Here is a 15,886-nt window from a genome sequence, read left to right as displayed (position 1 = left end):
TGAAACAAAAAAAAATTGTGTTTAAAGATCAGCTTCCATGACATGATAACATGGAAAGTTTCATAGATAGTCTTGTACATTTAAAATCACCAGAATATCATGCATGTCAGCATCATTATTAAAGTGTATTAGTGTGAATCTCTCTCATAAATAGGCGCACAGGAACATTTTAACCAAGAATCACTGCTGACCATTATGTATTTGTGTTTTACAGAAGGATCTGGTGGCCGCAGGGAAAACCCTATTTGGCAAGCAAAACTTTTCCTCCTTCCAGGGCCAGATAATGGTTTTCTGCCCCCCACAATAGAACTTGAGGAACTGGCTAAACATGGATTAGGTAAACATGAGATTGAAGCAGATAAGAATTGTGTTATTTACTTTTACACCTTATTATCTAACCTTCTTGCAAAGAAAGCTATGGAATGAGCTGCTTTGGATTTTATGTTCGCTTGAGCCTGTATGGTCCGATTTGTTATACTGTGTCTATATTGGGAAATTGGGAATTGGGAAACTATTAATACACTTAGCATTTGTTTTAAAGAAATATTGTAGAGAAGTCTACTCTCTGATGCATTTCCATAAGTTTCCATGTAGCCATTTTAATAGTTACACCTATACAACACTTTCTCATGCCAAGGCGTCACTTTGAAAGTGTCCAGGAATACCTCCCAATGAATCCTTTTGCATCAGCTATCTGAAGTTAGTCAATGGTGGTTATGGTTAGTGTGAAGATCTGGGTGGTGAATTCAGACCGTAAGCTACACCGTATATTGTATGTTAATGTTCTTTCACATATGGTCAAATGTGTGATTGCCGTGTGAGTGAGACCAGGCTCTTTCTTCTGTCATATGCAATTTTCTTAGGAGTGTAGGGTTCGTTTAGTTTCAAAGCTGTAAACTTGGTAGAAACACAAATGATTTTAGGTTAACTGTGGTAGTCACACATCTACTTTTGGGGTTTGGCAACACTGTGATTTATGTCTGAAAATATGAGTCCTGAAAGATCTTGTAGCAACTAATGAATGTTACTTTGCCACTAGGAACCGATTATACTGATGTTTACACTTCCATTCTTAGGAAAACCTGTGCACGAGTCAATGGAGGCCGGACGAACCAACTCAAAGATTGGGTTAAACTGGAGTTTATCTGAATTAAACAACTTTGTTTGCCAAAGCTACCCTCGCATCAGTTTAAATTTGGTAGGCTTTGAATTGGCAAGGACAGGCAAAGGACGCAAGATCCAGAAATTGCAAGTTAGTTCTGTGAAGGAACTTAAAGCTGTTGTTGGTAAAAGCAGGCTTTACATCGTGCCACGAGCCACTGTGTTGCAGGTATGGAATTATACACAGGGATTTATATCATACTACAATCATATAAATGTGTTCTCTGTAATGTCTATACCTATAACTGAAGTTACCCTCTCTATGCTCAGGTAACATCACCACCCTCTGCCATGTCCCTGAATTCATTCCCACCACTCGCAGCTCCAGCAGTAGATGAGACCTCACAAGTGGTTTCAGATCAGGTCCATTTTATGTCCACTATGAATTTTGTAGTGATGAGTGGTGTGTGTGTGTGTGTGTATGTATGTGTGTATATATATATATATATATATATATATATATATATATAAAACATTTAAAAGCTAGACTGGATGTGTATATGTGTGTTTTTTGTCCACTATGAGTGTGTGTTCTATTGCTGAAGGTGAAATCATTTGGATTTTCTGTGTACTACCAGGTGGCATCCACATCCTCTGCCATATCCATAAATTCATTCCCACCACTCTCAATTGCTGCGGTACAAGATGAGACCACGCCTGTGGCTGAGAGTACCCAAGCTCAAAGTGTGGTTGCAAATCAGGTAACCAATTTTGACACCGTATAGAATAGTATTTATTAATTTTATGTGCCTGTAGCCTACTATTTAATGGTGATTTGTGATCAATGCCTTTTTTATTCTATTTTATTTATTTATTTATTTTTTTTTTTGCTTTAGGCTCTTCAAGAATGGCGAGCAATACGTGCCCAGCAAGACCAGGAGTATAATACAAGTTTGTTGGTGGATCAGGAGAAGGTAATGCTTCCAAGTTTTATGTATGGTTTACGTTCTCTTACATAATGCATGTGTACATTTTAATGTGGTATTTTAATAGGAGAGGAAGAAACTAGTCTATCAGGCTTGTGAGGAAAGACGTCAAAAGGTTTGTCTATAATAAAATAGTTTGATAAACTAGCGAAAGGGGTTTTTTTTTTTTTTTTTTGGTTTTTTTTTTTTTATGAGATCACATTTCAGGCTATTGAGGCAAGACGTCAGCGAATGTCTGCATGTGAGGAACCCTCAGATGGGGTGTTGATCAAATTTAAATATCCAAATGGACACACCAATATGAGGAAATTCCGTTTGTCAGAGCCAATCCAGGTGATGTGTGTTCAGCTTAAGAAAATATCAAGTGTCTTCTCAGTGGTTCAATGGGTTGTAAAACTTGACTTTCACATCTTTTTAGATCTTGTTTGACTTTGTGGGACAAGATGATATTGCCAGTGAAATCTTTGTGGTGCAAGAAGCTGCATCATCAAGATCAGTTGAGAGTAGTTCCTCCGGGTCAATAATGGATCATGGCATTAAAGCATCCTCAACTCTATATGTGCTTTGGTTTTCAAATAAGGATGTACAGGTAAATGTGTTGCATTTTTATTTCCTGACTCGAATGAAAACTGAATGTGTTTTGATTTGTGCAAGCTCATGTATTATGCATGTTTGTCTTCAGGAAATTCTCTCAGATCAACAAAATGGAGCTTATGCCCTACACCATACATCTCACGGTCAGTCATCACTGTCTGAGACCTCCACCCAGCCAAGTCTCTCTGAGCCCCCCACCCGCCCTCTGCTGCCTGAGCCCCCCACCCGCCCTCTGCTGCCTGAGCCCTCCACCCGCCCTCTGCTGCCTGAGCCCTCCACCCAGCCACCGCTCACTCTGTTCTCACAACCACAAGAAATCCTGACTCTTTATGATGAACCATCACTCTCTCCTTCATCTGTCCAAGAACCAATCATTATTCTTGATGAACAAGATGAGTCGGTTTCACAGAATCAGCCTCCTGTATCAACACATCACCTCGGAGGACCTGTGGATGAGTGAGTTTTTCTCATTAACTTGATTTTATATTTTTCTAGTGTATGTAGAGGTTTCATTTTCTATATCATTTTACATTTAATCAGGTGGTTAAAATAAAATGCATGAACTTCTTTGTTTGCAGGATTGATCTACAGACCATATTGAAAAAAATGGTCAGCAAAGTTGATGGGAGATTCTGTCCAACAAGCAACCAAATAAATGTGTGCAGGGATAATGTTTTACTTTGTAGCCTGCGGGCATTCAAGCGTAGGTTCTTCAACCCTGAAGCAAAATTGGATGTTGTTTTTGTGGATGAAGATGACAATGGTGAAGGGGCAGTTGATGAAGGCGGCCCGACAAGAGAGTACCTAAGGCTGTTGATGAGGGCCGTCCACCAGTCAAATATCTTTGAGGGACACGAGAAAGACCGGCAGTTGTCTCTTGATACTCAAGGTAGGGAAGCCCAAATTCTTAGGACTGTACTCCTTCAACTGGCACAATTCTAGAAATGTACATCACTGAAACATGATTGCTCCCTTATTTCTCCTGTCTGATTTGTTTATTCTGTTTGTTTTATGTATTGGGCAGGTTTCTTCATGTGTTTGTCTGTATCGTCTTTTGTTTAGTTATTTTGCCTTAATTTGTTAACTCTTGGTTAGGATTTTTCCATGATTCTTAATTTCTTTAATGTACTGAATCACCTTTTTGAAACATGTTTTGAAATGTGCAATAAAAAGTTATTTGTAGTAGCACTAATATTAATCATAGCATTTTAAGGTGTTAAATTAACAAGCATTACAGCAGAGCAATATTTTACTGTTATTTCTTTCATTTTAGCTTTGCAGACTAAACTGTACATGTGGGTGGCAAAAATGATTGCTGTGTGTGTGGTCCATGGAGGAGTCGGTCCACATTTCTTTTCCGAAAGACTTTTCAATCAAATCTGTGGGATACCAACACCACCGGCCATGGTGGATGAAGTTTGTGACCATGCTTTCAGGGAGCAGTTAATAAAAGTAAGCAGGAGAAAGTTGTTATACATTGAATGTACAGTACAGTGACACAGCCTTATTTTCTATTATTTATGAATCGCTTCAAACGTGTTCAGGTTACCTGTGTCACTTGGCCTTCAGCCTCATGGCTGCGGCCAAACCACAGCCATGAGGATATCTATGAACATTCTCATGAACACGAGTGCTTTATTGCTTAAACATCTAATTTATATAGGGAAGGTGTCTTTACAAGCCACTCATTATCTTTTTTTTTTTTTTTTTTTTTTTTTTTTCTCTCTGTCTGTCTTTTTAGATACAGGAAGCAACAACAGTCCGAGAGGCGAACAGTGCAATTGCAGAGGCAGCAGATAGTCTCAGCATTATAGGTGCCTTAAGACATGTGTCCAGCCTGGAGGAGAAGGACTCCCTTGTCCAGTCAGCTGCAAACTTCTTCGTCAATGGAAGATTGGCGACTGCCCTGGACCAGTAAGTGCCTCACCTCTCTTACCTGTCTGAAAAAAGAAACCGTCATTTGCCCAGGACGATTCACACATTCTAAAATGTTTTTATAGGTTTGTTGAGGGGTTAAAAACACTTGGTTTACTGGAGGAGCTGAGGAAGAATCCGGCAGTGTTCTACAACATGTTTGTCAGTGAGGAGATTCCACTGCAGGCGAAGGACCTATGCACTTTATTTGATGTGGACTTCTCTGTGCAAGGCAGCAACAGGAGAGACCGAGAAAACATGACAATATGCTTTTGGCGTGACTGGTTAATTGATATTGAAGGCATGCTATTTATTGTACAAGTTATAATAACAGACTTCATAAATATCATTATTAGTGGTCCTTATGTTGTCCTAGTTGGCAGGAAAATTAATGCTGAAATGCAATAGTTGAAGTGACATTGTGAAGTCTGGTTGTTTGAACGTGGGTAGCTCCCCTAAACTTTTTTTCATATTGTGTTGTAATATTTTACCAAAAATGTACTTGACTGAGGCTTTTGTGGTCCTCTGTCAGCGTGCAAATTGCTCCAAAGTAACGCATACAAAAGGTTAGGGCTAGACGTTGTGGCCTTAACATAAAATCAACATGCGTGTTTCTCACCACTTTCTTGTGTTACAGAAGGAGAATGCAGTCCAGTCACCCTAGAGAAGGTATTGGAGTTTACATCTGGTGCTTCAACAGTGCCTCCACTGGGATTTCCACACCGTCCACAAATTCAGTTCCTTCATGAGGGCAACAGAATCTTCCCAGAAGCAAATACTTGTATTCTTGTACTCCGCCTGCCACTGCACTCTTCCTATGAAGCCTTCCAACAACACATGATTGAGGGAATTTTGCAAGCTCCAACCTTTGGACTTGCATGATGTCACTGTGTGTAAAACGTATTAATGGAAATTCAGTTTTCACTTGAGCTGTGTTTCTGCTTGAAAGTTATTGAACAGAATGCTGTTGAAGCAACTCACTTCAACAAAAAATTTAGGTGCAGTAATCCTGTTCATTTTGCATGAGTAACAGTTCGATTCAGTTGATGGCGGTTATTCAATATTGAGCTTTTTGAGCTAGCTCAAACTTGTGTAGTTTTTTTTTTTATTATTATTTAAGTTATGTTTATATATCTTATTTGTTTTGAAAATGTATTTTTTTTCTTTAGATTTTATGAGACACATATTGGGCTTATAGTTCATGTTTACTATGACGACACTGAGGTTGATCTAATGAATTAGATATCCTTTATTAACCAACTGTAAGAAATTATTGGGCTTCTAATTCAGTGAGTTTGAAATCACTCATAACAGCCAGTATGTTTGGTTAATGTACATGTTAATGAATACAGAGAAGGCAAACAAAAAGTCTGGCTGGATGTCAACCTCAACTGCTTATCATAATAACCTGTCCCCATCACGACTTGGTCTCTGTTCCGATTAGTGGATTGAAGTTAGGGTGTTTTTGGCAGTTAAACCTCTCTCCTCCACTGTTAATCTAAAATTCTCATTCAAGCCATTAAACATTCTATGTTTTTCATACATTACCAGTTTATTCATCTTTTTTTATTCATCTTTTCAATCCCCATTCAAAATAGTTGGATCCTTCTCCATTTTTCCAAGGATTCATATTGAATTTTCTTTTTCATGCATTTTTAAATCTTGTCTTTTAACTAATATTCCATTTAAACCTTAAGATGTTTACAATTTTTAATACATTAAGAGTTTTGTTCAACATTTTAAATCTCATTCATACTAATTAGATGCTTTTCCACTTTTTCTACAAATTATAACACAATGGGAGTAGAAAGGAACAATACAAATATTGTCAGCCAACAGTACTACAAAAAAAAAACATAACACAGCACCAAAAGTGTGCTAAATCTAGCATACCTGGCATTAGCTCCATCAGCTGCACTGCCCATACCACCTTATTTTAACAGAAAATAAAACTTAAAGAGGTTTAAACTTAATGTCTTTCAGTCCTGGATAATAGATGCAGCCAATTAACTTTTGTCTCTGGGCTTGGAATTGGACTATACCTGTGTTTGCAAAATACTGATAATAGCAGTACAGCAAGCCTGATATTTTAACTTTAGATCAGAAAGGTGTTGGATTGCATTGTGTACAGATGTCTGTTGTTGCTGAGTGAGGATGAGTTGAGGTGGCTCTACATTAACAGCTGGGAACTCTTCCTCATCAAGTGTAGGCAGTGTTTGAATTCCATACTGTGCTAGGATGGCATCAATGTTTTGGTCGCTGTAGGGATTTTCCCCAAAGACATTGTTGACAGCTGTGCTGTCTGTTGCAATGTTTTTGAGCATACCCTCTGTCCAGAGTTGAGATGGTGTGTGATTATTTTCTGTTCGCAACGGATGGAGGTTCCAGGCCTGTCTAAACTGCTCCAGTCTTTTTTGAATCTCAGGAAGATAAACAATATGCAGTGAAAGTCTGTGGACATCATCATCTGGGTTTAGAACCTCTGAATCCTCTAAGGAGTAGAACATAAGGTAAAAGTGCTGCAACACATGCAAAAATACATCACGCCAAAGGCGTTCAATTCTCTGATTGTGAACTGATCGTCCGGTTATGAATCCTCTGTGTTCAAGTCCTTGAACTAGATGCATGAATAAAGCCACAAGGATGTTTTCACCACCATGGTCAGATCTGACTCTTGATGGTAGGGCATAGAGGCATGTTGCTTTCAAAAACTGAGAAAGCACTGTTGTGGCACGATTGTCTGTGCTGCAGTTGAGGTAAGTAATCAGACGGGAGTATCCATCAATTGCACCATGAATCACAAAACCCCATCTAGAAAGGTTGAAAAACAAATATTACTTGAAGATTATAATACAATTGACAGTCGTCTGGAAACAATATAGCTGTAAACTTTTTTTACTTGCTGAAGTTATTTTCAAAATATTAAAAAAGTATGACAAGTATGGTAATAATAACCTTATGAGACGCATGTTCCCATCAATGTGCCACAAACTATTGGGGTAAGGTACATGGTAAACACGTCTTGCAACTGTCTGGCTCCATCTCCTTGCAGCAGCAGTAGGATTGACCCGTGTCAACATCTCACGCACCCTGGACCGTGTAACAAGCACACCCTGTGCACGCAACAGGGCTCTTATCATCTGCAACAGATTTGTCAAAATATCTAAATTGGCATGATATTCACAAAACAATAGCACACAAATGTGAATTAAATACAGCCTAAAGATGAAGAGCTCCAATTACCTCATTTCCAGAATTAGGATATTGGCTCTGAAGTTGCCTCACATGTTGTTCTAGTTCACCATCATCTATTGCAGACAGCATACTTCTAACAGGTATACCCAACAACTTTGACTTCTTGTACAAAAATGATGAGGAGCATCCCAGTATTTCAGCAGTTTTTGAAATTGTATGGCCTTGCTTCAGCAGAAATTCAATGTGTTCTCTGGTAACATCAATGGCTGGTCGGCCTCTTCTCCCTACAAAAAGAAAAAGTCAACTAAGTTTAAGCGTTTAAGCAGCATTGGACTGTTTATTTTTTGTAATTTATCATCATACCAATTCTCATACATGCACTGATATAGCATATTGTTAATGAATAGAATAGATACACTGGAAATGGAGAGACTTGTGGAATTCCAAATATTTATTGCTGTGACCAGTGGACATAACAGTGGTGTACAGTTTTCTGAGAATATATTTCACATAGGCTATATAAGTGTGGCAATACATTATATAACAATTATATTAATGCTAATTATAAAAATAACAATAGAGTTGCTTAATGCAAGTAAATGGTGGTCTAATTATTTCATGGTTTCTATACTGTTTATGGCAGAAGAATATATGATAATTTAACATGGCCCATGTTAAATGATCATATATTCTTCTATATAAAAAAGTTAGTAGAGTAGTGGTCTGGGTTTAAACATTCCGCGCAAAGTGAAGCATTCACGTGTTCCTCTGAAAACCATAGATGTTAAAAACGGACTTCCCCTTTAATGTTAATACATATGATAAAACATGAATATAGTGATAGACTCACCTGAACTAATGCGCCTGACAGAGAAACGTCTCTCTTCCCCAGCATGGAAATTTGCGTCTATTAGAGTTTTCAGTTGAGCCAAACTGCTTTTGAGTTCATTGTTTGTGTCTGGTGATAGCAAATGCTCAATTCTTCCGAGATTTCTTTCACAGTTTTCAATAGAACGACGTTCTCTCTCTCCACAAATCCCCTGTGTGAGGGCTCGTTGAATTTCATGCCATTTTCTGGTGTTTTTTTCGATTACAGCCAACGCCATGACTGCTTCTTTCTTCTTCTGTTCATAGAAATAAGGAAATTATCCCCTTCCCATTTAAGGGAAATTGCGTATTTATGGATATCTAAAATAGAGCAACGTCATGCACAAAAATTTACACTAGTGATAATGACGTTTGAGATATCTTTAACTTTCATTCTGCCTAGGCAAAACTGAATTACAGATATCTGCAATTGTCATTTAAGATGTGTGACGAGTTAAATGTCGTTTTCAATGACGTCATTGCAGATATCTGTAATTCAGTTTTGCCTAGTCAAAACTGCATTATAGATATCTCTATCGGTCGTTTCGACTAGTCACAATTACGTTACAGATATCTTGAATTAAAATTCCAACTATCCAAAATGTAATTACGACTAGTCAGAAAGACGTTGGTGATATCTACAATGTTAATTCCGGATAGTCAAACTTAACTTTTAAATGTTAAAATGGCTTGCGATATTTCCGACTCCATTTTACTTATCTCCAGGCAACAAGACAGATTACAAAATCGTCATGTACGGTGTACATTTTAGGACATCCTCAGATCTCAGTCATCAAATGAAAAGGCGTCATGCCTCAGACTAAAAGGCTTCAGTCATCGGACAAAACGGCATCGCGTCTCTGACTGAAAAGCTTCAGGTCTCAGGAAAAACGACGTCAGGTGTCAGGTCTCATACAATTAACGTTAGGCATCAGACGAAACAGACTCCGAAAAAAAGTCATCAGACGAAACGGACTCAGACAAAAAGTCATCAAACGAAAAGGACTCAGGTGGAGAATCGCGTTGCCCCGCCCCATGTGACGTCACACGCACGCCGTTCACAGGAAGTAGTAATGGTTGATTGATGGCAAAAGGAGGTAAGCAGCGTCTGATATTTTATATTTTAACAGTTTTATTCAAATGTTACACTAATTAAGTTATATAGGAAAGAGAACATGCTTTTCGAGAGTCTTGTGTGCACGTTTAAAAAGTTAGTTAGCCATATTGCAACTAGCCAGCTTTTATTTTGGCCAAGTAGTAAAATTACCCTTACGAAAAAAACATGATTTTACTATATATAAAAAAAACCACACACACACAAAATTAAATCATGGTATCCACAGATTAACCATGGTTTTGCTACTCACCATAGTTTAACCATGGTGTTTGTGGTAAAACTGTGGGTATACAAATGGTACGTTAATCATTACACTAAAAAAACATGTTACTACACTTTTACTATAATAAAACCATGGTCACTTTACGTCTTGGTAAAGCAAATTCTTTCAAGTTATTAGATTGAAATCTTGGTCTAATTATAACATACCTGTATGAGTCTAACACCAGTTGTTGAATTAAATGATTTTGTAAATACAATGGTTCTGTCTTATAATTAAATATATATTTGTTTGTTTCAGTCAATCAAGTTATCGCTGACATTTTCTGGGTAAGCGTGGCTATGCTGAGCAGGACGATTACCTGGATTCACTACCCATTTAGATTTCCAGGCAACAAATAAGCTCCTCCATGCCAGAGAATTACTGTTCGTTCAATCAAAACCTGCATGTCATCCTGGACTGTACAGAAATCTGCTGTGAAAGCCCTACATCACTGAAACTCCACTCTGAAGTTATAAGTGCACTACCACATTCAAAGGTCTGGTTGGGGTAGCTCTGTGTGGTGCAGTGGAGATGTGGTTATGGCAGACAAGGGGTTCACTATTGAATATATGCTCTCCAGTATTGGTGCTAGACGGATCATTCCACCTTTCAAATGTGCCAAGCAGTTCAGCAAACAGGACTGTGAAAAAACACAGGACCACTGCACGCCTCAGACTTCTGGTGGAAAGAGTGATTCGAAGGGTCAAGGAAATACACATCTGGGATTCTGTTGTGCCACTCACCTTGTCAGGAAGAATTAATCAGATCTGGCATAATTGCTGTTTTATGGTTTATTATCAGGGACCAATGTTTCTTGAGCAGTGAATCTATATTATTACAATAGTAGTGTTACAGTGTTAACATTTGATAGTAGTTTTTTATTTATTACATTTTTTTACCTTTTCAGTTAGTTGCAATGCATACCTACCACCATTAAATGTGTTTTTCCTTTTTTTATTGTAATGTAAAATTGTATATTTTGTATAATGAAATTATTTAAATAAAATGTCCCTGAAAATAATTTCACAGACACAATGAAATAGTTGACAATGAAAAGTATTTTTATAATAACTCATGAAAAAAATCTTCTTTGTTATATCACACAATGTATCAAATGTAAATATACGCAAGTAGTAAAAGAATATGCATATCATATACATTACAGAAGATTTCATACAAAAAGTATTCACCTTGGTATGTACATTTATCTAATTAATAGCAAGTACAATATATTTATTGTTATAATTTGTGATGTATCTAATATGTTATCAAAGATCTACTACAAAATATGCTACATACTACTCAACTACATAAAGTATATATTTACTATGAATGTAAAAATAAATCTTAGGTTCATACTATAATATGAACAGAATCTGTCCATTCATACCACTGAAAGATACACATCCAGATAAACGTTATAACAGTACTTTCATTGATGTTATGAAGGCATCATCTCGCCAGATCATCTGTATTATGAAATCTGATTGTGTGTCAGTCACAAAGTCACACCAGTGTAGACCAGTCACTGCAGTCTGACCTTGTACCTGCCAGTAGTACTTATGGGTCTCTTTAAGTTTGGCTAGTCCTCTTTGAATTTTCATAAATGGAACCTGAGCAATGTTTTCAGCAGAGGTGCTTTTTACCTCCACTAGTCCAAACGAATGTTTCAGATGGATCATGCACTCGTCCGTCTGGCCAAATTTAAAATTACAGCCAAACTGAAAACCAAGCACAGGTAGTGGGGGGAAATTAAGATCAGGAACACCTGCAGCTATACGGGGACACTGGAATGAAAGTGGACTGCCAAGAGGTACAACTCTACTTTTGAAATGCCCTCAAGTATTTGCGGCAGCAAAGGCTTGGGATTAATCTGACGTAGTTTTGCACCAGAAGCCAAGACATCAGCATCTGGAAGGGGACCTAAAGAAATGAACACAAATGATGAGTCATGAAGACATTAAGCTATAGCTGTGCGCACACACACACAAACAGAGTTGTGAATTACCTGTGTAAGCCTTTTAATTGGGTAGACTTGGTTCCATTCTTCCCAACTGATTCTGGTTTCAGGACACAAAGTTCACTCGCTGCCTCTGGATGAACTCCCTTAATATAAAATGAATACAGTAATAGTTAAAGATTGTTTACTGATCTTGGGTGGTTTTCATTTATATATTTGTTACTTAATCTGCACTCTTGTTCATTATTAGTATATGATGTTTAAATGTTTACATATACTTTCTTTGAGTTAATAGTTTTCTTACCAATGCAGAAAAAAGAAAAATACATGCCTGTGCTCTTGGACGATGCCATCTCTGTGGCTCACTTGATTTTATTCATCTTCTTAGTTGTGTTTCACTCCAAGATAAAAGCATTAGATGCTGTAAACATTTTTTTTCCATTTGTATAAGGATATTGTATAACATCAGTGAAGAAGTACATTATCGATTAAACTTAACGGTAACACTTCCTATGAAGCCCGTATTTAAAACAAATTATAAGAGAATTCTTATGGCATTATGATGAATGCATAATGTATTAGAAAAAAAACTTTGTAATATGTCATATCATCTCATGAGTAATCATAACAACAGTTTTAATGTGTTATAATGTTTACTTATTTGTGGTTATAGCATTTAAGATTATGATTTATAATACGCAATGAATATAATGCATCCACTTAACTTACAATAGAATGTTTCCCTTAGATATAATACAAGTCTCATATCTTGGCATTGTTGTTTTGTTACTTTACTCAAAGCAGGCAAATACCACTATACATAATTACAACAATAATAATGAAAATAAAAATATTATTTTTCCTTAAACAACCAACATATCAAATATCTGATTAGATGAATGTGTAATATGGCACTTTTGATTTTAACAATATTTATTGTAATATCAATAAGATAGTAAGATACTGTATATATTTTAAATAAATAATGTCACGATATAAGACTTATAAACCATTATAAAGTTAAATAAGTATAAGTTTTATACGTATAATTGTTATAATTATTTATGAGATGAAACAACAGTTTTTCTATATTTAATGCATTGTGGTTTTATTATAGTAAAAGTGTAGTAACATTGTTTTTTTAGTGTAATGATTAACGTACCATTTGTATAACCACAGTTTTACTACAAACACCATGGTTAAACTATGGTGAGTAGCAAAACCATGGTTAATCTGTGGATACCATGATTTAACTATATCGACCATGTGTTTTATTTATTTATTTATTTATTTATTTATTTGTGGTTTTTGATAGTAAAATCATGTTTTTTTTCGTAAGGGTAATTTTACTACTTGGCCAAAATAAAAGCTGGCTAGTTGCAATATGGCTAACTAACTTCTTAAACGTGCACACAATACTCTCGAAAAGCATGTTCTCTTCCCTATATAACTTAATTAGTGTAACATTTGAATAAAATATTAAATATCAGACGCTGCTTACCTCCTTTTGCCATCAATCAACCATTACTACTTCCTGTGAACGGCGTGCGTGTGACGTCACATGGGGCGGGGCAACGCGATTCTCCACCTGAGTCCTTTTCGTTTGATGACTTTTTGTCTGAGTCCGTTTCGTCTGATGCCTTTTTTTCTGAGTCTGTTTCGTCTGATGCCTAACGTTAATTGTATGAGACCTGACACCTGACGTCGTTTTTCCTGAGACCTGAAGCTTTTCAGTCAGAGACGCGATGCCGTTTTGTCCGATGACTGAAGCCTTTTAGTCTGAGGCATGACGCCTTTTCATTTGATGACTGAGATCTGAGGATGTCCTAAAATGTACACCGTAGTCATGGCTGATATCACTCCGCGAGCGCTTGCATCAGAACGACCGGTGGTTCCAAAAATGTTGGTATCCGAACAGTTGATGGCACCATTGACTACCATTTTTTTTTCCTACTGTGGAAGTTTGTTTCTTTCCCCCTCAAACAGCTTTTGTTGGTGTAGCCTACAGCGTGCCTCTGTTCATTTGGGCTGCAGCCCAGCTGCTAATAAGGACGACTGAAACCCCTAGCGCTGTTTCTCTGACAACTGAATGGATGTGCCTTCAACATTTTGCATCCATAGGATAATAACAACAATAGAAATAATACGTAGGCCTATGCAACTTATTGTAACACTCTATGATTCTGTACCGCTTAATATTAAACATTTTGACTTTTGTGTAGACTAGACTGACAATTTTGAGAATCAGACATGATATGGCATATTTATGTTCAAGTAAATAGATTGGATAAATCATATTTTCTCAGAAAATATTCAACATATTCTCTATAAGTGTTTTTGTATCACAGCTCACTGACTGGGATATGTCAAACCGGTGTTAGTTAATCAAATATTGTGATTTAGATTTTGATATATTTTATATTGTGTGCATAAAATACAAAAGTCTGGGAAAACTGTGTCTGTTTTCATACACTGTTTCTGTCAGTCTCATACTTCAATGAACACAAGTGGAGCATTATCATATAAAGCCTTATCAACAACATTTGCCAATGTAATGAGGGTGTACCATATGTACTAAATAATAACAACCTAATTAATGACTGTCATTCCAATTTATAATCATTTACACTTACAAGATGAGGCAAATAAAGTAATAAAATCATTGATTGTAAAACAATTCAGACCTTTCCAACTGTAATTTATTTTTTGACTGATCACATCTAAATTTTTAAATTGGCCAAAATAATGTAATTTTATAAATTAAATTAGGTTAATTGAAAACTTTAGATGTAATCAGTCACTAGAAATTTTTGAGTTGGAGAGGTTTTTATTTTTTAGAGTGTTACAGTCTAATAATTTGAAACAAAATAGTTTCAAGGCAGGGATGATGGAAGTCTTAGAATGTGTTATTTTACCAAATACAACCAAAACATTTCAACTGGATCGTGCACATTTTAGGAGGCACAATGAACAAATTAAATTTGTCATGTAAGTTCGGGACAATTTCAAATAATGACAGGAAACAATACAACTGGGTTGCCATACATAGAAATGTAGATACAAAAGCTTAATTTAAAATTTAGGATCAGCTTGAGCAGAACTGAGGGTTTTCCTCACTTGGCATGTGTCTGAACTGGGGCTCTAGCACCTTCTGCTGGTTGGGACATGCTAATACATCAATACTGGCAGCTCCACAGAATAAATAAGGGTTAGATTTTTTAACACATCTTATTTACTTCCTTTAACCACTCCTATCAATGCATGATTCTAACTAATTAACTAACTGACCAATAACTAGTGGCAAAAAAAAAACTTTATTTACAGGTGACCAGAGGCATTTTAATCATGGGGGATTAACTATTTGTAAAATACTACATTCGGGAGTGAAAATACTTCCCCCTCACATTCGCCAAGATCATTATTTGGTCTTAGGTAGTTGTACAGCTTGCCCTGCCCAAAATGTATTTTATGCTCTCATTCACAGCACTACATAACTACTCCAAAAAGATGTTCAACAGTATCAGGAGGCTTAGAATTGTGATTGCACTGGTGTGCTGTGATTTAGCATGCATGCTTTTATTTATAGGCTTATGTCTATGAACAAAATATCTTGTTTTAATTTGAGTAGAAAGAGATTCAATTATTCAGGTTGGGTGACTGACAGGGAAACCAAGATATTGGAAGCTATGAAAAGGCAGCTGCATGCAAAAGACTTCAAATTTATATAAACTTCCTATAAACTAAATATTTATTTTACTCTTTAATTATTACTTCTTTATTTTTTCCTTAAAAAATAATTAAATAAAAAATGGTATACTGCACTTCTAATTTCGATGTAGTCACTTTTTACAGCAGGCCTAAATTTACAGGAGCTATTCCAAGTCAGCAAA

At 36.5% G+C, this 15,886-nt stretch overlaps 2 protein-coding genes and 1 long non-coding RNA gene across 3 annotated transcripts; 1 reads left to right on the top strand and 2 right to left on the bottom strand.

Annotated features, from left to right (window-relative positions):
* Nucleotides 1-2,285: 2,285 nt before the first annotated feature.
* Nucleotides 2,286-5,259, top strand: LOC113052384 (G2/M phase-specific E3 ubiquitin-protein ligase-like). The gene is made up of 8 exons (XM_026216834.1): nt 2,286-2,420; nt 2,506-2,676; nt 2,770-3,137; nt 3,260-3,570; nt 3,955-4,133; nt 4,423-4,595; nt 4,682-4,910; nt 5,233-5,259. Exons 1-8 carry the CDS (start codon nt 2,319-2,321, stop codon nt 5,257-5,259), a joined length of 1,560 nt encoding a protein of 519 aa, XP_026072619.1. The 5' UTR covers nt 2,286-2,318.
* A 1,060-nt stretch (nt 5,260-6,319) lies between these two features.
* Nucleotides 6,320-8,069, bottom strand: LOC113051638 (uncharacterized). The gene is made up of 3 exons (XM_026215546.1): nt 7,839-8,069; nt 7,551-7,735; nt 6,320-7,406 (listed from the first exon to the last, which is right to left on the bottom strand). Exons 1-3 carry the CDS (start codon nt 7,917-7,919, stop codon nt 6,632-6,634), a joined length of 1,041 nt encoding a protein of 346 aa, XP_026071331.1. The 5' UTR covers nt 7,920-8,069; the 3' UTR covers nt 6,320-6,631.
* Nucleotides 8,070-11,076: 3,007 nt separating this feature from the next.
* On the bottom strand, nt 11,077-12,148 carry LOC113051651 (uncharacterized). Its single transcript, XR_003276931.1, has 2 exons — nt 12,045-12,148; nt 11,077-11,959 (listed from the first exon to the last, which is right to left on the bottom strand). It is a non-coding gene; the product is annotated as an uncharacterized LOC113051651 (long non-coding RNA).
* Between the last annotated feature and the right edge of the window lie 3,738 nt (nt 12,149-15,886).

Source organism: Carassius auratus, chromosome 32 (genome assembly GCF_003368295.1).
Source record: "Carassius auratus strain Wakin chromosome 32, ASM336829v1, whole genome shotgun sequence".
NCBI classification, from domain to species: domain Eukaryota; kingdom Metazoa; phylum Chordata; class Actinopteri; order Cypriniformes; family Cyprinidae; genus Carassius; species Carassius auratus.
This window is presented reverse-complemented; position numbering and strand designations above follow the sequence as displayed.

Excerpts from the sequence above, each read along its gene's own strand:
- LOC113051638 (XM_026215546.1), bottom strand. The coding sequence starts at position 7,919 with ATGCTGTCTGCAATAGATGATGGTGAACTAGAACAACATGTGAGGCAA. Across the intron at positions 7,736-7,838 it reads ATCCTAATTCTGGAAATGAG|ATGATAAGAGCCCTGTTGCG; the intron begins GTAATTGGAGCT and ends AATCTGTTGCAG. Across the intron at positions 7,407-7,550 it reads GGGAACATGCGTCTCATAAG|ATGGGGTTTTGTGATTCATG; the intron begins GTTATTATTACC and ends CAACCTTTCTAG.
- LOC113052384 (XM_026216834.1), top strand. The coding sequence starts at position 2,319 with ATGTCTGCATGTGAGGAACCCTCAGATGGGGTGTTGATCAAATTTAAA. Across the intron at positions 2,421-2,505 it reads GTTTGTCAGAGCCAATCCAG|ATCTTGTTTGACTTTGTGGG; the intron begins GTGATGTGTGTT and ends ACATCTTTTTAG. Across the intron at positions 4,596-4,681 it reads TTGGCGACTGCCCTGGACCA|GTTTGTTGAGGGGTTAAAAA; the intron begins GTAAGTGCCTCA and ends ATGTTTTTATAG.